Source organism: Schistocerca gregaria, chromosome 4, assembly GCF_023897955.1.
Source record: "Schistocerca gregaria isolate iqSchGreg1 chromosome 4, iqSchGreg1.2, whole genome shotgun sequence".
Lineage (NCBI taxonomy): Eukaryota > Metazoa > Arthropoda > Insecta > Orthoptera > Acrididae > Schistocerca > Schistocerca gregaria.
In genome coordinates this window covers 205,260,002-205,283,456 of record NC_064923.1, presented here as the reverse complement: position 1 = coordinate 205,283,456, position 23,455 = coordinate 205,260,002, and the positions used below count along the sequence as shown (strand labels likewise).

The window sequence follows — 23,455 nt, the reverse complement described above, 5'->3', positions numbered from 1 at the left end:
AAAACACAGACAACTTTAACAACACACAGTGTAGTTGATACGAGTAAACTTGAAATTCAAGGAAGAAGATATGCTGTAACACTTGAAAAATTTGTATTTATTGTATCTATATACAGGGTGAGGCAGCTAAGTCATAACACCCCTTGTATCTCCCCAACCGTAATATATACAAAGATGCTGTTTGGACAGTGAATTGCAGGGACAGGGGCTACCTGAATACATCACATTTCATGTTTGTGTTATTTTTTATTATAGATATATGAGGCCATCTTTGGTTTTTTTTAATGGGACCCTATGTTAAATTTTAGAGTAACACGATGGGCTTAAAAAGATGGTTTCGAATATATGTATATCATAATATTTAGGCGAATAGTTTTTGAGATACAGATATGTTATCATATCATGTTCGTCCTTCAAAGCGGCTTTGTCCAATGCGACCTTTCCTGTTGATTACTGAGGAACTTAACAGGGAAGGCAGTTTCCTGCTTCTCAATAACGCCACAAGGTGACGCATGAGGTAGTTGGAGAGAAGGGTATAAATGTGCTGCTGGGGTAATGAGACATCGTACTTCCATCATAGGTTCTTGGATCAAACATGTACACCAACGAAGAAAAGTTAGATATACTTCTAGTGTATGGTGAAAGCAGAAGAAATGCTGTTAGAGCAATAAAGCGATATGGAGAGATATCTCCTGATTGTGAGCATCCTATGCGCAAGCTTCTTGCACGTATTAGCATGAAACTACTTGAACCTTGATCATGGAATGCCATACAGAGGACACGGCAGAAAACTGCAACTGGCGAGGTACATGAAGAGGGCATTCTAACATTGGCGCATAACAACCCCACTGTTTCGTGGAATGTGGTACAAGTCAGGAGTGTTCTATGCTTATTGCACTGGCATAGATTCACCCGTTTCACCTCTCATTACATCAATAGTAAATATTTTCAAATAAAAAACAACTATGTATGAAATAAATGGGACCAATAAGGGCCTTCTCATTTACATTTGTATTTCTGTTACTTAAAATGTATTAACTTCTTGTAGTATTTTAATACTGTATGCTATCTACTATTTTGGTATCACAGTTTTTAAATAACTGAATAATATTTGCGCGACATCATCAGTTAATTTTTGCACAAAATAACGCAGTATGTATTACTACTGTCAGGTAAATGGGCGTGTTTGTCTAAGAATGGTCTCGTGACATTTACCATGTACTCTACACAACAGTTAAGGTCACATTAGACAATGCCGCTTCGAAGGCCAAACACAATACAAGAACATATCAGTGCCTCAAAACTATTTGCCTAAATATTATGATATACACATATTTGAAACTGTCTTTTTTAAGCCTATCACATTACGCTAAAATTTAACATAGGCTTCCATATAAAAAAAACAAAGATGGCCTCATATATCTGTAATAAAAAATAGCACAAACATGAAATGTAATGTATTCAAGTGGCCCCTGTGCCTGCAATTCACTGTCCAAATGGCATCTTTGTATCTATAATGGTTGGGGAGATACCGGGGGTGTTATGACTTAGCTGCCTCACCCTGTATAATACATACAGTAACTCCATGTTAATTATCCAATGCATCACAAAAATTTCAAATTTTGTAGCTATGTAGACATTTATATCATTAAAATGATTAATGATCAGTAAATTCAGTTTATAAAATCTTACCTGCAACTTCTTATACATTTCTAGGTTAATAAGTTTAATATCATCCAGCTGCCTGCGTAGAGAAACTATAGTATCCTGCTTCTCATGTATATCTTTTTCTAGAAGCTTCATTGCAACTTCCATTTCAGCTTTCAAGCTTATCTGGAAAGATAAACATGAGCAATCATTGACCTAAATATGGAAGGAATTCTGAATATCCAAGGATGCTGTTAATATGAAATGAATTATGCCAGAGATGTTTTGCAACCTAATTAGAGCAGCAGTAAGACTACATACCAAGTTAGAATGAGACAAGTAGATGAGCTGCTGAATTTGGGAAAAAAAGCTTTGAAACACCTCAGTACTTCTGAAATCAACCATCAAAGATAAATGAATAGAAACCGTCCAAGAGTATGAGCTTTACACATTCCAGCAAGACCGTGTGGTCTCCCATTTAGGAACTGCCATCTTTGTCAAAACCACTGAATGAGCAAGTGACAATATTATCTACAGGGAACCACATTTCCAACTTCCAGAACAACGGCGGATAACAAATTCAGTACAAAGATAGAAAAGGAACTGCACAAGCTGAACTCAGCAGTATGACCTATATTCCCAGGCATTCACATGTCTTAAAGTGGAAAACATCTCAGACAACATCTGAAGTTGAAAGGCTGCAAGCTTCAGAGGGATGTTCTTGGAAAAACTCAAATACTGTGGACCTGTCACTATGGGCCTGTTCATTTGCTTCATTTCTCTGATGCATGTTGTAATAAAATATGCTGTCACCCATCTATACAATGATATAGAGACGAGTCATCATCTAAAATTGTTTCCAAAAGTCTCTATAAAAGTTTTTGACCAATTTACTTCAAATTTTTACATGATACTCTAATAAATGTTGGGATAGTCATAGGCAACATTTTTTAAATTTATACTGCTTATAATGCAGGCTATATGAAAAGGACATGATGTTAGCAAAAATCTCGTGACTTTCTTAACCAGTTTACTTTAAATTTTTACACAATATTTTAATAAACATTCACAATGTTATGAAAAAGGATAGATTGCTATTCACCATTAGTGGACATGCTGAGTCATAGTCAGTCACAACAAAAAGACTACGGAACAAGTGAGCTTTTGGCCAAAAGGCCTTCTTCTACATTAGGCAACACACAGATTCACACAAGCAAGTGATTAAGTACTTCGTAAAGAAAAGTATGAAGGCAAAGGACATTCATGCCGATTTCCAGAATGCACTGGGGAGCTCTGCTCCTTCATATTCAACTGTTGTCAAGTGGACAAATGAATTTAAGTTTGGTCAGGAGAGCTTAGATGAAGATCCGCACAGTGGTCAGCCAACGTGTGACACTACTCCAGAAATCACTCCAAATATGCACAAAATGGTCACAAAGGATCGCTGAATGAAAGTGTGTGAAATTGTTCATGCTTGTCAGATATCATCTGGCAGGGTATACCACATTTTAACTGAAGAATCAGAAATGAAAAAATTATCTGCAAGACATGCACCTGCACAAATGTACCGTCGCCATGGCAAAATTATACAAACTAAGGTATGAAACGTTGCCACACCCGCCTTATTCACCTGATATGGCTCCGTCAGACTTCCACCTCTTCTCAAAACTGAAAATTTTTCTTGGTCGATGAAGATTCATTTCAAACGAAGAATTGGTGGTAGCCGGAGTTGAAAACTATTTTGTAGGCATGGAGGAAACTCGTTTCATGATGGGATCAGGGCACTGGAACATCTTTGGATCACGCGCATTACTCTACAATGAGACTACATTGAAAAATAAAAAAGTTTCAGTGATGTAAATATTTTTTTTTATTCCATTCCAAGAACTTTTCAAACCACCCTCAAATAAAGTTAAACAAAAATTGTATACACAACTATGTGCTATTTTGTTTTCTCCCTCACAGTTACTTTTAACAGAAAACAGAAAAGTTGTAATTCTGGCTCATTGGCTTATGATTAAAATACTACTACAGAATGTGAATTGTCTCAGACTTTGTAATCCTACTCATTGCAGACAAAAACTATGCGAAATGTTATTATCCTCACAGACCCAGCTGCAGGAGAGGTCTCTCATACCCTGTGTAGTGTATATGAATGATCCCAACCAATTTACCCACTCTTTTTAAGATTATGTTGGCAGTGAAAAAAGAAAAAAAGGCTTGAGGTCAGAGAGAGGGAAGAGGGAAGACACTGACAGAGAGAGTGGAGGAAATGAACAATGAGAGGGAGAAGGGGGAAGACATACAGACTTAGCAGAGCAGGGAGAAGGAGGTGGGGAGAGGGGAGAGGGGAGAGAGGAGAGGGAGAGAGGGGAGAGAGGGAGAGAGGGGAGAGAGGGAGAGAGGAGGAAGTGGAGAAAGGGGGGAGGAAGTGACGGATCAGGGGGGGAGGGGGAGGGGGAGGAGGAGGAGGAGGAGGAGGAGGAGGAGGAGATGGACAAAGAAAGGAAGCAGATTAGAATATACAGGATGTCCCATTTATCTTGACCAGTATGACTTTCCGAAATGGCATCCTGTATTTTTTATCTGGTAATTCATTTCTGCTTCTAAAGACCTATTCAAAAATGTATCACAGTGTACCATTCACTGAAACACAACGTTATTAATTACATAACACAACACTGACTTTGATTCCGGTATCACAAACTCATCCACTTGCTGGAGTTGTTAGAAAACAAACGAAAACCAAGTAAAAACACAACACAAAATTGACTGACTCCCCTGTACCATTACCCAGGAGTATAACATTCAAAGGTGCTCAATGTGGTGACCCTGAACACTGATAAACAGATGCACTCATTGAATGAAAGAATTATTTACTGCTTCCAATGTTGCCTACCGAAGAGAATTGCGGGCAAGCATGATACTTTTCTTCATGTCCTCTGCAGTTGTTGGAACATCATGATAGACAATGTCTTTAATGCATCCCCAAAGAATTAATCTACAGGATTTAAATCAGGAGGCCAAATAACTGTTCCTCCTTGACCAATCCATCTGGAAGGATACCTTCGGTTCAGAACACGACGTGCACGCAAGGCATTATATGCTGGACATCCATTGTGTTGATACCACATAAGCATTCTGGTTCTTAGCGGCAGGAAGAGGAGGAAGAATTTCTCTGAGGAAGTTGGCTTATGCTGTGCTGTTTAGACTACCATTTATGAAATAAGGACCAATAACTGTAGTACGAAGCACCCCACACCAGACGTTAACTCTCCACTGACACTGATGTTCCTCCTGTCTAAGCCATTGTGGGTAGTTGCTGGACCAATAATTGATGTTCCCCATATTTACCTGTCCTTTGAGAAGGAACATTCATTGGTAAATAGAACATTGTGCCGAGTGACTGAACTCTACACAATTCTGGAAATCATTCCCATGCAGTTCTTGATGTAGGTGTATATGGTAAGGATGGAACCAGTGATGTGGAAGAATGCAATGTACACCGAGTTTAGGAATGCCAATCTCATGTTCAAGCTGTCGTGTGGCTCACATGTGAATTTATGGCAATGGAAGCAAGAACAGTAACTTCGGCAGCTTCGTCTGTGCGAGTGCTACGACGACTGCATTGTCGTGGGTTGAAACTTTCCGTTTCCTGAAGCGTCGCAACAAGACAAGAGAACATCTGTTGGGAAGGTGGGTTCTGACAGTATATCACTCTCTATACAGTTCCGCTACCTGTGTGGCATTTTGCCTACCTACAACAAGAACAAAAAAAGAAACATTATGTCAATGCAGTTTGTAGGAAGGACAGTCTTTACTGTATCCCTACTGTACACAACAGTATTTAAATGGTCTAAACTACTGTACTAAATGTACCCGTACATAAGAGAACAGTATTGTAATTACTGTTCTGCTAACTTACATTCCTCATAGATGAGTAGCATTTCTACCTTCTCTTCACTGGTGTACAATCTACTCACGCAACTCTTCAACTGACGATGGTTGACGGAATGACAGGTGTGCATTCTACTTATGCTTACATTTGTCCTCTGTCAATGTCAGCATGTGGATGTGTTCCATTACTCTGAGTACCTGCACCAAGCCCTGGGAGTGTCATCGTAAATGTTGTGTTATGTACTTAATAACATTGTGTTTCAGTGAATGGTACACTGTGATACATTTTTGAGCAAATCTTGGGAGAGGAAATGAAGTACCAAATAAAAAATACAGGGTGCCATTTAAAAAAGTCATATTGCTGTTCATATCTTTGTAAAAAAAAAAAAAAAAAGCTGCAACAAAGGCAATCATGCTGATTGATGTCCCCCAGATGGCTAAAGAACATTTGTTTGAAACATTTTGTAATTTCCATCTGAATAGACAGTTATTTAGGTGGTCAAGATAAATGGGACACCCTGTACGTCCAATTCCCATAAATGTGTAGCAATTGAGCAGCACTGTCTGTTTCATTAGTTTTCAATACGACCCAACTCATTGTACTGCCGAAATCAAGGAAAGACTCAGATATTCTATGAAGCTATAGACCAATGACATGCTGTCCCATGTAACTTACCTAAATGCTAATCCTAAAAAGAACAGCACAACAGCACTGGAAACAGAAGTGATCATCCCAGCAGAACAAGCTAGAGTCTAGCCCAGTTGTGACTGCAATGATGAAGTCCTCTTCTTAACTGCCTATTTGGAAACTAGCACTAAGAAAAAAGGGGAAAAATTGATATGCTGGTGTCTTACTTTATCTGTCCACAGCATACAATTGTGACTGAAGACAGGTACCTTCTCAAAATTGATCGAGGAAGTTCCCTGCATTAAGATCACTCCTTATTGGGCAATATGATGACTAGCCGACAGTTCAGAGGTTGTTTCAACCACATTCAGGGTAAATTTCACAAACTTCAGCAAGATTCAGTCCTCTCTCTTACACTATTCAAAGTATATACCCACGTCTTGCCACAAAATTCATGTTACAAATTTAGAATTTCCATAACATCCGTCTTGTGGATAAACAGATCAGATTGTCAGAGGCAGAAGAAATAATGATGCAGGAGCAGTATGTATGTATTTCATAACATGAATGCTGAAACCAAACCCAATGAAGTTGCAGCATTCCATCTGAGAAATGCAAACTACTGCCCACATATGATACTACGAGGTAATATACTGGAGTGCAACAGTATACAAAAGTATCTTGAGGCCACTTTTTCTCCATCAGTCATCTGACTGGTTTAATGTGGCTTGTCACGATTTCCTCTACCATACCAATATCTTCATCTCAGAGTAGCACTTACATCAAATGTCCTCAATTATTTGTTAGATATATTCTCATCATGGTCTTTCTCTACAATTTTCATCTTCCACAGCGCCTCCTATACCATGGAAAGTATTCCCTGACGTCTTACCACACATTCTAACATCCCATCACTACTTCTTGTCAAAGTTTTCCACATATTTCTACCAACACCAATTCTGAGACCTTCCTCATTTATTATCTTAACAGTCAACCTAATTTCCAGCATCCTTCTATCGCACCACATCTCAAACACTTAAGTACTCTTCATACCCCTCCCCTCTCCATCCATGATTCACTTCCATACAATACTGGGCCCCAGACACACATTCTTACAAATTTCTTCCTCAAATTAGAACTTACATTTGGTACTAGTAGACTTCTGTTGGCCAGATATGGTTTCTATGCCTGTGCTAATTTGATTTTTGACTTCCTTGCTAGCCGGCCGCTGGTGGCCGAGCAGTTCTAGGCGATTCTGTCTGGACTGCTACAGTCACAGGTTTGAATCCTGCCTAGGGCATGGATGTGTGTGCTGTCCTTAGGTTAGTTAGCTTTAAGTAGTTCTAAGTTCTAGGGGACTGATGACCTCAGATGTTAAGTCCCATAGTGCTCAGAACCATTTGAACTTCCTTGCTTCATGCACCAAACATTAGTTTCATTCCAAATAGTAGAATTCCTTTACTTCACTTCCTTCATGTTTGCCACTTTTTATCTTAAGTTTCTCACTGATTCATTTCAGTTACATCTCATTAAATTCATATTTTTTCAATTATCTATAAGTCAGTACTCCATGCTGAGTAGACTGTTCATTTCATTCAACAAATCCTGTAATTCTTCTTCACCTTCACTGAGGGTAAGTATGTCATCAGCAGTCTTATCGTTAATATTATCTCACCCACAACTTTAATGTTACTCCTGAACCTAACTTTTATTTTCATCATTGATTCTTCCATTTACAGACTAAATAGTAGGGAAAACAGGCTGCATCACTGTCTTACATGATTTATGATCAGAGTACTTCGTTGTTGGTCTCCATTCTTGTTGCTTCCTTCTTCTAAATACTGTGTATTACCCATCTTTCCCTATTCATTATGAAGTGCCTTGCCATAACTACCTCTCAGGTGCATTTACCATTCGTAAAGCCACGCTAATGCAATCTAACAAATCCTCAATTTTCTTTTCCATTCTTCTGTATGTTATTCCTGTCATCAACTTTGATGCATGAGCTGATTGTACGGCAGTTTTTGCACTTATCTGCTCTTGCTATCTTTGGGACTGGATGGATGAAATTTTTCTGAAAGTCAAATGGTATGTTTCCAGTTTCATTTATTGTGCACACTAACTTGAATAGACTTTTTGTTGCTTCTTTCACCAATGATTTCAGAAATTCTGAAGGAACGTTACCTTTGTCTTCCACTTTATTTGACTGCCTTTGTCTTCCGCTTTATTTGACTGCAAGCCTTCTATAGTCTGTTCAATTGTGTTAGCAGATCACCTACTATTTCATGTCAACTCCCAATTCTTCTTTTATCACACCACAAGACTGTTGTTCTCCCAAGCAAGGACCTTCAATGTGCTCTATTTGTCTATTTACTGTTTCCTTTGCGTTTAACACTGGAATTTCTCTCACACTTTTAACTTAGCTTTTAATTTCCCCTAACACTGCACTGCCTGATTTATTTCATTCATATGTGATTTACATTCCTATATTCTTATCTTTTCCTCAATATTTCTGTACTTTTTTCATTTGTGATCAATTGAAATATTCAAATATTTCTTCTGCTACCCAAGATTTCCCTTCACTGCCCCCCTTGTGCCTAATTTGTCTGACCAGCTTCTATGACTGCCCTTTTAAGAGATGACAATTCCTTTTCAACTGAACTGTCAACTGTGGTATTAATTGTAACAGTGTCTACAGCATTATACAACTTTCCCATTTCTTTCCACACCAATTCTTCCAGATGATTCTCTTAAGCTTTAGTGTGCTCTTAATCACTACTAAATTGTTTTTCTTGGTATGCCTTACAATTCAATGTCTGATTTTGGCATCTCTTTCTGTCCATGACTCAATCCAGCTGTTATCTTCCAGTGTCTCCAGGCGTTTTACAAGTAAAACTTCTCCTCTTTTAATTTTTTAACAGTGTATTTGCCTTTATCAACTCAAGTTTACTGCAGATCTCAATTAGTCTTTCTCCTCTGTCATTCCTACTGCCAAGCTCAAATTCTCCCACAAACCAGTCTTCTAATGCTTCCCTACTACAGCAATCCAATTCTCCATGATCATCAGATTTCATCATCTTTGCATACTGAATTACATATTCAATACCCTCATATACATTTTCTCTGTCTTCGAATTCTGCATACGTCAGCATGTATACTTGAATTATTGTTATTGTTGTTGGTTTCCTGCCAATTCTCATAGGAATAATCCTACTACTGTGTCATTTAAAGTAATTCCCCCCCCCCCCCCCCCCCCACTTTAGTTACAAAGTTTTCTGCTGATGTAGCTATTACCCTATTTTGTCTGACCAGAAATCTGCATCTTCTCTCCATCTTACTTCACTCATCTCCACCATATGTAGCCTGGGTATTTGAACTTCCATTCTTTTATTTTTTTCAAACTTCTGATATCCCAAACACCAACTCATAGAATGTTACCCTCTCACTGGTTTTTCTTATGGTCACCTCTCCTTTGGCAGGGCGTTCCCAAAGATCTGAATGAAGGACTACCGTATTTACTCGAATCTAAGCCGCACTTTTTTTCCGGTTTTTGTAATCCAAAAAACCGCCTGCGGCTTAGAATCGAGTGCAAAGCAAGCGGAAGTTCTGGAAAACGTTGGTGGGTGCCACCGCTACTAACTTTAAAAATTTTTTTAAAAAAAGATGGAAGACGAACTTTTTTCCTCCGCACCGAGTTTCAACCACTGCATTTTCATACATTATCCAACGAAGTAAATACAAGTTCCGTACTGTTCATCTTCGAATGTAGCAGAATTTCAATGTACTACAAAAATCCGACACGCAAGACTGTTTGGGATGTTTGTCAATATGGCCAACTCTACTTTCTGAATTTTTTCCTACCTGTGAGAAGAGATGGTTGCTAATAGGAACCTGATGAAATGTGAATCACATGCAGTATTCTCTTCACCATACGAATAATACAAATATCAACATTTTGCCATGTATTCTTTCGTGTTTGCTGCTATCTCATTTAAATCCTGTCTGCCTAATAAACTACGAAACTAGAGTTAGACAACAGCAAACGCGGAAGAATATACGTATTGTGTCATGTGTATATTAGTATTATTCTTATGCCTAATAGTGATACAGTCAGAAATGAAGCACGGCAACTGACTTAGATTTTTAATTCTAAGATGACTAATTTCTGTGCAGAATTTGATGTACTAAACAAGCGGCTGCAAAGATTTTCAATCGGAGAAACATTTTCGCCTAACTCTCGTTCAGAACATCTTCTATCATATGCAATTTGTTATTTGATTCTTGTTGATCATTATCAAAGAAAGCAGCAGTGTAATTAACAACAAATACCAGTCTCTTGCCATTGTTAGGCTAATAAGACGACTTTTCTTTTTTTTTGTGCGATGGTAGCATGCAAAAAAGCTAGCCATGCCGCAAGCGGCGACAGGCCGTAAACACTCGCTAACAGAATGTGACAAACAATGCACGACACAGTACAGTAATGCATTTTCAGCTTAGAGTGATGTTAACACCTATAACAAAGAAAACGGCGCTTATGAGATCAAAGAAAAATAAGCAATCAATTCAAACCAGACGAAGCACGTGAAAAAGGAAGGGTACCCGTATAAATACGGACGGAGCGCCTGACGCACAGCAACGGCTACCTGGTAAAGCTTAACTGCTAAGCTTACGACTCGAACCAAACTACTGTAGCTGAATCGTCATTCATTCGACCTAAATTGTGTCTCATATTACAATAGACCAACTTTGTTTCGATTTGGAGATGCGGCCTAAAACTTTTCTCTTCCCTTGAATTTCGAGTCTCAAATTTCAGGTGCGGCTTAGATTCGTGAATTTTTTTTCCTCGATTTCGAGTCTCATTTTTCAGATGTGGCTTAGATTCGAGTGCAGCTTAGATTTGAGTAAATACGGTAATCCAGAATTTTTTCTAATGGAGAGATCATCAAGACACTTTTTTTAATTACAGAGCCCATGTCCTGGAGATACAGATTATATGTCTTCAATATGTCTTCCTCAAGCTGTGTCTTTCCAGTGTTGGCATCATCCACTAATGGAAAGGTCAAAGGTTAAACAACTGCTTTATACACCGCAAAAGTAGAAAACTGTCACAGGATGGGTTTTTGATGTTTTTTGCAACCCACCAGCCAACAACAGACAGGGACAATGTTGGTGATCCAAGATCTACAAAGGTTTGGGAATGTAACAAAGTCAATGGCTGCCCCTGTCTCCAACTGCATTTTTTACATCTTGTCTGTAACTCATACTTCAATGTAGAGTTTGGCTGGGGCTACCATCACTTGGCAAACACTATTCACATCAATGTTCATGTCCAGTGAAGGAGGTTGAGAGTTGTACACTGATTCAATGCATCCTTCTCTTTTCTTCCAATTGTTGCATGTCAGCCAAAGCTTTGGGCACACAGCCCACTCATGTTGAACAAGACAATACGGGCATGACAGGGAGGAGCTGTGGCTGCTGCTGCTGCTCCTGCTGCTGCTGCTGCTGCTTAGCATGGTGCTGCACCATGGGGCATGGAGACTGCAGTTGCATAGCCTCGATGTCATCTTCCCATGTGAACTAACCAACGGTGGCTGAGGAGGAGGAGGAGGAGGAGGAGGAGGAGGAGGAAGAGGAAGAGGAGGAATAATGGTGGCTACTTCTTATCAGGCTTCTATCTGATTTTCTGCTGCCCTAGATACTTCAAAGGACTGGACAATGTTCAAAACATCTGTAAAGCATGTTCACAGACTTCCCTATCAGAGGCCAGGTGTATTCCCCTAACACAGACCTAACTGAGTTAGATGTGTTTAACACTTTCAGTTTCTCCTTTGCTGATGAGGTAAATTTAGCGTCAGATAAAGTTCAGGATCAGCAACTGGTGTCCCTCTGCTCTGACCTTTTGTCTCTGTTTTGCCTGGGCTTGGTTGTGCTACTGGTTTTCAGGCCCACAGTGCCATAAGAGAGTCCGCTGGCTCTCAGTTTTTTCTGGTGTGACAGGTGGCTGTCGTGTAGTGTGACTCCGTCAAGGCCACATTAGACCATCTGACATTGTTCAATATTAATCGTCATGGTTTAGAAGCAAACGAATAAGCATTGTCTCTGCGGTGACTTCAGTGTTATGATTAATGCACTGTCTGTGATAGATACATACATAATCTTTGCCCTAGACTGATAACTTGCTCACAAAATTATTATGTCAGAAGAGTACCTCCAGTGCCTCTTGGATGAGGTCACTAGGTGCCTTCTCATTGTCAATACACCTTTTAGCCTATACCAATACCAATGCTTGCCTTCTGGTGCCACTAGTGCACCTGCAATTTTGCTGCTATTTTTAGAACAGCCTCTGTGTCTGAGTGCCTCAGTTACCTTGATGATATCATTGTTTCAGGTTATTCTACCAAAGACCACCTTAGAAATCTCTGATTATTATTTTCTCTTTTGCAGTCTGCAGGTCTCAAGTGCAATCTTGTCAAATTTCAATTTTGTCAGCTGTCCAAGCTGTTGCATCACCATATTGACTCTATTGCAGCTTTGCCAAAGCCGACCTCTGTTAAGGAACTGCAGTTATTTCTAGGTAAAACTGCATACTACAATAAGTTTCTACCGCATGCATCCACCACTGCTCAGCACCTGCATGTGCTTCTGCATGAAAATGTGCCTTTTTCTGGTCCCCTGCTTGTGACTGAATGTTTGGCTTGCCTAAATCTAAGCATCAGTCTGTCCCATGTCTGGCCACTCTACAGCAGGGTCAGCGTCTTGTGCTGGCTACAGATGCCTCTCAGCACAGCCTTGGTGCAGTGTTGGTGCACAAAAATGTGGACAGATTTGAATGACCCAGTGTTTTGCTTCTAAGACTAACTCCCACTCAGCAGCAGTATTCTCAGAGTTAAAAGGAGGCTTTAGCAATTGCGTTTGACCTCAAGAAATTTCACATCTTCATATATGGTTCCAATTTCCATTTAATCCTGGATCACAAGCCATTGTTTGCTCTTTTTAACCCTTTGGCTTCCGCGCTGAACGAGGCAGTGCATCACTTGCAGCAATGGGCTCCTTCTCCTCACATTGTTATTATCAGATTCATTAGCAGCCGTCGCCCTCTGATCATAACAGACCCAGTGTTCGATCAGGACGAGTTGCTTTGTTTCTTTGAATATTGGGAATCGGAGTGTGGCCAACAGTCTTACCATGATTAGTGCCATGATAGCATTGGCCGTTGCTATGAATCCTGTATTTCATCGAGTCCTCTCTTTCGTGTAGCACAGTTAGCTGGAAAAACTCACACCATGCCACGGATCCATTGCATAGTTACTTCTCCCTCCAGCACCACCTTTCTTTGTTTGAGGGGGTTATTTTGTTGGCTTCGGAGGACACTGTTCTATGGGTTATGAATCTCACTTCTTTACATCGTAATGTACTGTGGCTTCTGCATGTCGGGCACTGGGAGACTTCTCGCACCACAGCTTTGGCCCGCCGGCATGCGTATTGGTCAGCACAGATGGGGACATTACATAGCTTAGTGCCACTTGCACTCACTGTATTCAGCAATAGGTGGCCCCCACAGGCACCTTTTCTTTTCCCCTTGGCAATGCCACAGCACCTGTGGGAGCATCTACATGTTGATTTTGCTGGTCCCTTCTTAAACCAGTATTGGCTCAATGTAGTGGACACCTAGTCCAAATTTGCCTACTGGCACGTTGTCCATCCAAGACTGCGGTGGCCATTATCGTAGTCCTGTCTAATATTTTTGCAATTGAGGGATACTATGGTTACTGATAATGGCCCCCAGTTTGTTTCTTGAAAATTTGCCTCTCTTTGTCAGGTTATTGGTGTTCAACATCTCATAGCTCCACTGTTTTATCGTCAATCTAATAGTGAGGCCATACATATGGTTCAGATGTTTAAGACTCAGATTCAGAACTATGTATCTAGCAGGTCCTCTGAAATCTGCTTTAGACTGTTTTTTGTGTTCGTACCATTTCAATCCAATGAGGGACAAGAGCCTGGCAGAGCTGCCACATGGACGCCAACCATGGACCCTCCTTCACCTGCTGCACCTGAAGCCATATCTGCCGCTAGCTGTGTAACAGTTCTGGCCAGGAGTACCTGTCTGGGCTTATGGTTTCAGCCGCCAGTCGAAGTGGGTTCCTGTCATCATCGGGGGTCACTGGGGCCAGCAACTGTGTGTTGTCTGCATTCCTGTTGAGTGAACTTCGTGTCACTTTGACCAGCTAGGGCCATGCACAGTGGGGTCTGTTCTGGAGGTCCCACTGCCTCACCTGCTCCCACCACTGTCGATCACTGTTCCTGAGTCAGAGACAGTCTGGTTCACGCCACTGCGGAGGTCACTTCCGGGAGATCGCCACTTAGGGTTCCTGTCTCCACCCTCATTCCTCAACTGTCACCGCCTGTGCAGCCGCTGTTGCACCAGATGCCACAGCCACTGCCACCTCTGTTACTGGGTCCTGCGTACCTGTCATTTTCAATGTCCCCACTGATGCTACCGGTGCCAGTCACTGACCTCGACAACAATGTCACAATGGAGATGTTGTCCCTGGTCCTGTCTACAGCCTCTCACACTAAGGAGGATAGGCCATCCAGCCGCCCCTCATCACTTCCATCCCTACTCGCCACTGACTGACTGCCACATGGTGCTGCAGCTGCCATCATCAGATGATGAAATGGAAATCAGTGTCATCATTGGTGTTTTCTGTGACTCATAATCTCAGTGGCTTGTGCAATCAGTGCCTTTTTTCATGGTACCAGTGCTTTTTTGGTGTCACTGTTTTTTTCTGTATCATGCTTTTTTCTGTACCACGAATTTTTCTGTACCACGAATTTTTCTGTACCACGAATTTTTCTGTACCACGAATTTTTCTGTACCCTACATTTTTTCTGTACCTAGGGTCTTGCTACAGTGTCAACACCAGTTCCCAGCAAAATTATGCACTGTCGAGCATGCCTATCACTCGGATGGGTCACCGTCCGGGTCTCCTAAGTGCTGTTGCAAGTAGGGTGCTCTCAGCCCTTGAGAGGCCAACTGAGGAGCTACTTGACTGAGAAGTACCGGCAAAAAAAAAAAAAAAAAGGGGGGGGGGGCAGGAGAGCAGTGTGCTAACCACATGTCTCTCCCTGATCTGCTTCCGGTGATGTCTAGGGGCTGAAGGTAACAGGGCAGCCTGTTGGCACCATTGGGCCTTCAAGGTCTGGTCAAACAGTGTTTTTTCGTTTTTGTTTTGTTAGTGTTTTCATGTCCTCCCAAGAAAGGAGGAGTGATGTGCCTTTACCAAGCCTGCTTATAGAGGCCACCTGGGTTGGCCCTGTGGTGTACCCTGGTGAGCCACTAAAGAAACACTATTGTTTAAGCAATCGCGAACGAGTGCTCGGCCTATTCTGTAACCTGTATTACCGTCTTCAGTGAATGTGCTCTGTGCTACATGCAACCTGTTCTTCACTGTATCTTATGATGTGTTCCTCTCTCTCTCTCTCTCTCTCTCTCTCTCTCTCTCTCTCTCAAGTCAACAGTGTTCCGACTGGTTTGATGCGGTCTGCCATGAGTTCCTCCCTGTGCTAACCTCTTCAACTCAGAGAAGCACTTGCAACCTACATCACCAAATATTTGCTAGATGTATTCCAATCTCTGTCTTTCTCTGCAGTTTTTGCCCTCTCCAGCTCCCTCTAGTACCATGGAAGATATTCCCTGATGTCTTGGCAGATGTCCTATCATCCTATCCCTTCTACTTGTCAGTGTTTTCCACATATTCCTGTCCTCTCCGATTCTGTGCAGAACCTGCTCATTCCTTACCTTATCAGTCCACTTAATTTTCAACATTCATCTGTAGCACCACGTCTCAAATGCTGCTATTCTCTTCTGTTCCGGTTTTCCCAAAGTCCATATTTCACTGCCATACATTGCTGTACTCATAACATACATTCTCAGAAATTTCTTTCTCAAATTAAGGCCTATGTTTGATACTAGTAGACTTGTCTTGGCCACAAATGTCCTTTTTGCTAGTGCTAGTCTGCTTTTTATGTGATCCTTGCTCCATCCAGCATTGGTTATTTTGCTGCCTAGGTAGTAGAGTTCCTTTATTTCATCTACTTCATGACCATCAATCCCGATATCAAGTTTCACACTGTTCTCATTCTGCCACTTCTCATTAGTTTAGTCTTTCTTCGATTTACTCTCAAATCCATACTCTGCACTCATTAGACTGTTCATTCCCTTCAGCAGATCATGCAGTTCTTCTTCACTTTCACTCAGGATAGTGATGTCAACAGCAAATTGTATCATTGATATCCTTTCACCTCGAATTTTAATTTCACTCCTGAATCTTTCTTTCATTTCCATTATTGCTTCTTCAATGTACAGACTGAAAAGTAGAGGCAAAAGACTACATCCCTATCTTACACCATTTTTAATCTCAGCATTTCGTTCTTGGTCATCCATTTTTATTATTTCCTCCTGGCTCTTGTACATGTTGTATGTATGTTACCCATCTCTCCCTAGAGTTTACCCCTGTTTTTCTCAGAATTTCGAACATCTTGCACCATTTTACATTGTCGAACGTTCTTCCAGGTCGAAAAATCCTATGAACATGTCTTGATTTTTCTTTAGTCTTGCTTCCTCTATCAACTGCAACATCAGAATTGCCTCTCTGGTTCCTCTCCCTTTCCTAAAGCCAAACTGATCGTCATCCAACACATCCTCAACTTTCTTTTCTATTCTTCTGTGTATTATTCTTGTCAACAACTTGGATGCCTGAGGTGGTAAGCTGATTGTGTGATAATTTTCACAGTTACCTACACTTGCAGTCTTAAGAATTGTGTGAATGATATTTTTTTGAAAGTCAGATGGTATGTCACCAGACTACATTATAGACACCAACTTGAATAGTCAGTTTGTTGCCACTTTCCTCAATGATGTTAGAAATTCTAATGGAATATTATCTATCCCTTCTGCCTTATTTGATCTTAAGTCCTCCAAAGCTCTCTTAAATTCTGACACTTATAGTGGATACCCCATCTCTTCTAAATCATATCCTGTTTCTTCTTCTGTCACATCAGACAGTCTTCCCCCACATAGAGGCCTCCAATGTACTCTTTGCACCCACCCGCTCTCTCCTCTGCATTTAACGTGAAATTTCCATTGCACTCTTATATTACTATGTAACCACCCTTGCTTTTTAACTACACTGAAGGTTGTTTTGACTTTCCTATATGCTGAGTCAGTCCTTCTGACTATAATTTCTTTTTTGATTTCTTCACATTTTTCATGCAGCCATTTTATCTTAGATTCGTAGCACTTCCTCATTATTTCATTCCTCAGACTATCGTATTTCTGTAATCCTGAATTTCCCTGAACGTTTTTGTACTTCCTTCTTCCCATTGATCAGCTGAAGTATTTCTTCTGTTACCCATCATTTCTTCATAGTTACCTTCTTTGTACCTATGGTTTTCTTTCCAACTTCTGTGATTTCCCTTTTTAGAGATTTCCAGTCCTCTTCAACTATACTGCCTATTGAGCTATTTATTATTGTTGCATCTATAGCCTTAGAGAACTCCAAGTGTATCTCGTCCTTCCTTAGTACTTGCGCATCACACTTCTTTACATATTGATTCTTCCTTACTATTAAACTTCAGCCTACTCTTCATAACTACTGCATTGTGATCTGAGTGTATACCTGCTACTGGGTATGCCTTACAATCCAATACCTGATTTCAGAATATCTGCCTGACCATGATGTAATCTAACTGAAAACTTCCGATAACACCCTCCTCTTCTGATTCTTGAACAATTTACACAACTGGAAGTGCACTGCTTACATTCTGTGACACACATTCTGGGATTTTGTTCAGCTATTTGCTGTCTACAGAATTCAAAGGCAAAGTGGATGCTCATAGACTGTTCTGGTCTGCTGTGGTTGAAGGTGTTAACTGACGTGTTAACTAAATGTTTAGCGGTGCTTAATCTGGTTTTCCTTTTTTACTGTAACACATGTTAATTGAAATTCTTTTCTGCATATTTTAACAATTTTAGCAATGCATGAATTCACATTGCACTTCACTGACATTATTTTGAGACAGAAGCTCCAAGCTAGGTCATGCTGTCACATCTGAACCGAAAATTTCTCAAATTTAAAATACTAAGTATTTGTTGCTCATTTCCGCATATTCATTTGAGATTATTAAATTTCACACCGTTTTAAATAAATTTATCTTATCTGGGAGAAGTGCTACATTTTTTTTTGTGGTCTGGTAGCTTACCACTCCCAGTTTGTTGCTTGCTGAAGTATTCAAATACAAATAGGCAAATGTAACATGCATTGTTTACTGAGTCCCACACAATGACATATTTTTTCCTTATTACACATCAATAACTTGCATTTAGAAGTAGTAAACAGGTCTAAAGCTGTTTTGTTTGCAGATGATAAAAGCCATCTTGTTACAGATTTAAGTCATGAACTTATAAACATAACAAGTTACATTCTGCAGTAGTTGAATATGACTTTCTTCATGGTAAAAATGCTCCCCACTGTCCACATTAATGACGCAATGAGATGTGAGTACTTCACACACTTTTAAGGAAATATGGTTTATTTCTCCATTGTGCTTAACGCTTGGACATGAACACTGTGTTGTCATATGGCAGTCTGATCAAATTACAAGTACTAATGATTAGAAATGAGTACTATTCAAACAAGTTTGACATTACTGACAGCTGCATATTCTTATACAATATACGAAACAGTGGTCTGAGACTGATAAACTCTTTTATAGGAATTGTAGATGTATGACAACAGGCCAATGACAAGAATTTGTTTACATGAAAAGAAAAAGAATAAGGAAATTTGCCATAGTCAAATTTGTACACCAACTGGATAGGTGAAGGAGAAGGCACTTAACATTTAATAATTCATTACTCACAGCCAGCAAAATGGGATAGAATAAGAAGGTACAGTAAGATTACCTGTAAATTCAGTTCCTTTTCAGCCTCCTGCCTCAATTTTCTCTCATTTTCCAGTTGCTGTTTCAGATCTTCCACTTCTGCTGACTGTTCGGTCTTCTTATTTTGAGCTGGCAGATTTTGTTCTCCTCCTCCTTCGTCCATTCGCTCCGAGTTGGAATCAAGTCCAAGCTCTTTCTTGAGATTTTCATTTTCCTCATAAAGCGTTAAGAGGTTGTTTTTTGCAATAGCAAGATCTTCCTTCATCAATGCATTTGTTGTTGTTAATGCTTCAACTTTTGCCTGAAGATTTGTTACTGTGGCACTGTAATGTGAAAGACTATCAGTGTAGTTCAGCTTCAGCTTTATGAGAAACTATCATATATTTATATGTACTGCAAGCAAAATACTATTTCAACAACCGAAATCTGTTATGAGTACATGAAGCTAAATTCCCCCTGAAAGTCTAGAAAAATACAGAGTCCCTGAACAAACAGCTTAAGTTTATTCAATCATCATATCAGTCACTGAAATAATAGAGGTCCTCAATGCACTGTACTACATGATATACGTGCAATTGTATCACATCCTAGCAGGGATGGTGACAACTCAAAAATGCAATACTTGAATTATAAATAAAAATAAATCTCCGACCCAGCTGGGAATCAAACCCGTGCCCTTAGAATTGACATTCTGTCACACTGACCACTCAGCTACCGGGAGCGGACAATACTTGAATTAATTCCATGCGACTTAAACTGAATGAAATAGTATAAGCTTCCTTTACATTTCAAGTAAGAATTTTTGGCAGTAAATTCCATTATAATTTTTGGGCATGCTGGGGCAGTTCACATGTGTTTTTCTGGGACAAACAAAAAATGCCATTTTTCAACTTTTATTACTTTTCTTACCGGGCTGCAATATTAAACACATGTGCAACAACACTATCTGCCCGGATAGCCCAGGTCAGTACGCTGGCCAGCCTGGACGAAGTTTTTAGGCTGTTTACAACTCACTAGGTGAATATTGGGCTGATAACTAAGTCACACCTCAATTATATGATTCACAAACATTTAAAAACTTTTCCTCACTTTCATATGAATAAACCTACACACACAAAGTAGTAGTAGTAGTAGTAGTAGTAGTAGTAGTAGTAGTAGTTGTTGTTGTTGTCTTCAGTCCTGAGACTGGTTTGATGCAGCTCTCCATGCTACCCTATCCTGTGCAAGCTTCTTCATCTCCCAGTACTTACTGCAACCCACATCCTTCTGAATCTGCTTAGTGTATTCATCTCTTGGTCTCCCTCTACGATTCCTACCCGCCACGCTGTCCTCCAATGCTAAATTTGTGATCCCTTGATGCATCAGAACATGTCCTACTAACCAGTCCCATCTTTTTGTCAAGTTGTGCCACATACTCCTCTTCTCCCCAATTCTATTCAGTACTTCATTATTAGTTATGTGATCTACCCATCTAATCTTCAGCATTCTTCTGTAGCACCACATTTCGAAAGCTTCTATTCTCTTCTTGTCCAAACTAATTATCGTCCATGCTTCACTTTCATACATGGCTACACTCCATACAAATACTTTCAGAAACGACTTCCTGACACTTAAATCAATACTCGATGTTAACAAATTTCTCTTCTTCAGAAACGCTTTCCTTGCCATTTCCAGTCTACATTTTATATCCTCTCTACTTCGACCATCATCAGTTATTTTGCTCCCCAAATAGCAAAACTCCTTAACTACCTTAAGTGTCTCATTTCCTAATCTAATTCCCTCAGCATCACCCAACTTAATTCGACCACATTCCATTATCCTCATTTTGCTTTTGTGGATGTTCATCTTATATCCTCCTTTCAAGACACTGTCCATTCCATTCAACTGCTCTTCCAAGTCCTTTGCTGTCTCTGATAGAATTACAATGTCATCGGCGAACCTCAAAGTTTTTATTTCTTCTCCATGGATTTTAATATCTACCCCAAATTTGCCTTTTGTTTCCTTTACTGCTTGCTCAATACACAGATTGAATAACATTGGGGAGAGGCTACAACCCTTGTCTCACTTCCTTCCCAACCACTGCCTCCCTTTCATGCCCCTCGACTCTTATAACTGCCATCTGGTTTCTGTACAAATTGTAAATAGCCTTCACTCCCTGTATTTTACCCCTACCACCTTTAGAATTTGAAAGAGAGTATTCCAGTGTACATTGTCAAAAGCTATCTCTAAGTCTACAAATGCTAGAAACATAGGTTTGCTTTTCCTTAATCTTTCTTCTAAGATAAGTCTTAAGGTAAGTTACGGCATACATATTCCCTTCCAGAGGGTAACAAATTAACAACAAGAAGTGCATCCAGCCACCCCTTAGAACACAATAGCAAATCCTTTCATAACCATACAGACCCTGTGCTGATGGGGGACAGAGTGACAAGACAAAGAAGACCTAGACATGTGCCTTCACCTCTAACAATAAATTAATTAATTTACAAAACACACAAAAAATTTGTCAAAGGATAGTGACAATCATATTATCTTGTTATTTATCACCTAAACAAGCGGTGTAGAGTCACTGATGGGCACAATGAAAACACTGCTACATATTTAAGCTTTCAGACAAAAAATCCTGCTCCAGAAATAATAAACATACAAAGAAAACCCACATACACAGTCTCCCTATGCTGTGGCCCAAGTGAGGGCTGCAATTGTATCTGACATGAACAGCAATCTTGGGTGGTGGTGGTGGTGGTGGTGGTGGTGGTGGTGGTGGTTGTGGTGGTGGTGGTGGTGGTTGTGGTTGTGGTTGTGGTGGCGGCGGCAGCGGCAAGAACGATGGGGGGTTGGGGCTGATAGGTACAAAGTGAGATGACTGTGCTGGGAGGGAGGGAGGGAGGGCAAAGGAGAGCAGAAAAGGAAGAGGGGAGACATAGGGAAGTGAAAAAGACTAATATGTGCATTGGTGGAATACAAGGCATTTGTACAGCTGGAATAAAATTGGAAATTTGTGGTAAGGTCTTATGGGGCCAAACTGCTGAGGTCATCAGTCCCTAAACCTACACACTACTTAACCAAACTTAAACTAACTTATTCTAAGGGCAACACACACACACACACACACACACACACACACACACACACACACACCAGAGGGAGGACTCGAACCTCTGACCCAGGGAGCCACACAGACCATTTCAAGGCACCTCAAACCGTGCGCCTAACCCACGCGGCACTGCTGGAGGGGGAGCAGAAAATGTGATATGTGTTTGTAGGACAGGGACTAGCACAGATCTTAAGCCATGGGGGTTCAGGAGCAAAGGATACGTTGTAGGAAGATTTCCCACCTGTGTAACACATACAATCTGGTGTTGGTGGGAAGGATCCAGATGACACAGCCATTGAAGTGAAGCATATTGGTTTGTGTAAGAACAGTGTGGTCCAGCTGTCTCTAGGCCACAATTTGGCAGCAGTCATTCATGAAAATGGACACCTTATTAGTTGTCATTCTCATGTACGAATCAGCACAGAGGATGCAGCTTAGTTTGTAGATTACATAGCTGCTATCACATATAGCCCTGCCTTTGATGGGGTAGGAGATGCCTGAGACAACTGGAGTAGGTGGTCACGGGAGGATGGGTGAGGCAGGTCTTGCATCAAGGTGTATTTCAGGGATATGAGCCATGAGACAAGGGGTTGGGAGAAGGGATCAAGAAGTAAGGACAAGGATAATACTTAGATTCAGTGTGGTGGGTGGGGGGGGGGGGGGGGTAGGGGAGGGGGGGCTGGATACCACTGTACCACTATGAGAGGGGTGGATAGGATAATATGGGTAGCATATTCCTTATTTCAGTGCACACTGAGAGGTAGTTGAAGCTTTGGCAGAGACTGTGATTCAGTTACTCCAGTAGACAGTGAATATGTGGAAGGTGGTAGGTGGTAGGTGACTGGAGAGAGAAGGCAGAGGAGATATGTTTCTGAAAAAGGTTGAGGGTAGGGGGGTCATTTTGGAGTGTGAAGGCCTCAGTGAGACCCTTGGTATATTTGATGAGGAACTGCTCATCACTACAGATGCAACGATCATGGTTGCTAAGCTGTAAGGTAGGAACTTCTTGGGGTGGAATAGGTGTCAGGTGTCGAAATGGAGGTATTGTTGGTGGTTGGTAGGTTTGATGTGGATGGAGGTGCTGATGTAATCATCCTTGAGACAGAAGTCAACACTGAGAAACATGGCTTGTTCAATTGAGAAGGACCACATGCTGCAAATCAGAGAAAGCAATGTGGATAGGGTGTCGGATGGCGACATGGGAATGTCCATAGTTGTACCACAGATCTGTTTGTAGGTGA

The 23,455-nt window shown here is 40.7% G+C and overlaps 1 protein-coding gene across 3 annotated transcripts in view; it reads right to left on the bottom strand.

Annotated features, from left to right (window-relative positions):
• The window catches only part of LOC126365775 (RUN and FYVE domain-containing protein 2), a 166,847-nt gene that overhangs the window by 66,596 nt on the left and 76,796 nt on the right, over positions 1-23,455 (bottom strand). For all 3 annotated transcript variants that reach the window (XM_050008299.1, XM_050008301.1, XM_050008300.1), the window contains 2 exons: positions 19,140-19,440; positions 1,693-1,833 (listed from right to left, as the gene is read on the bottom strand). In XM_050008299.1, the coding sequence (XP_049864256.1) occupies positions 1,693-1,833; positions 19,140-19,440 (442 nt within the window). The remainder of the gene's footprint in view (positions 1-1,692; positions 1,834-19,139; positions 19,441-23,455) is intronic.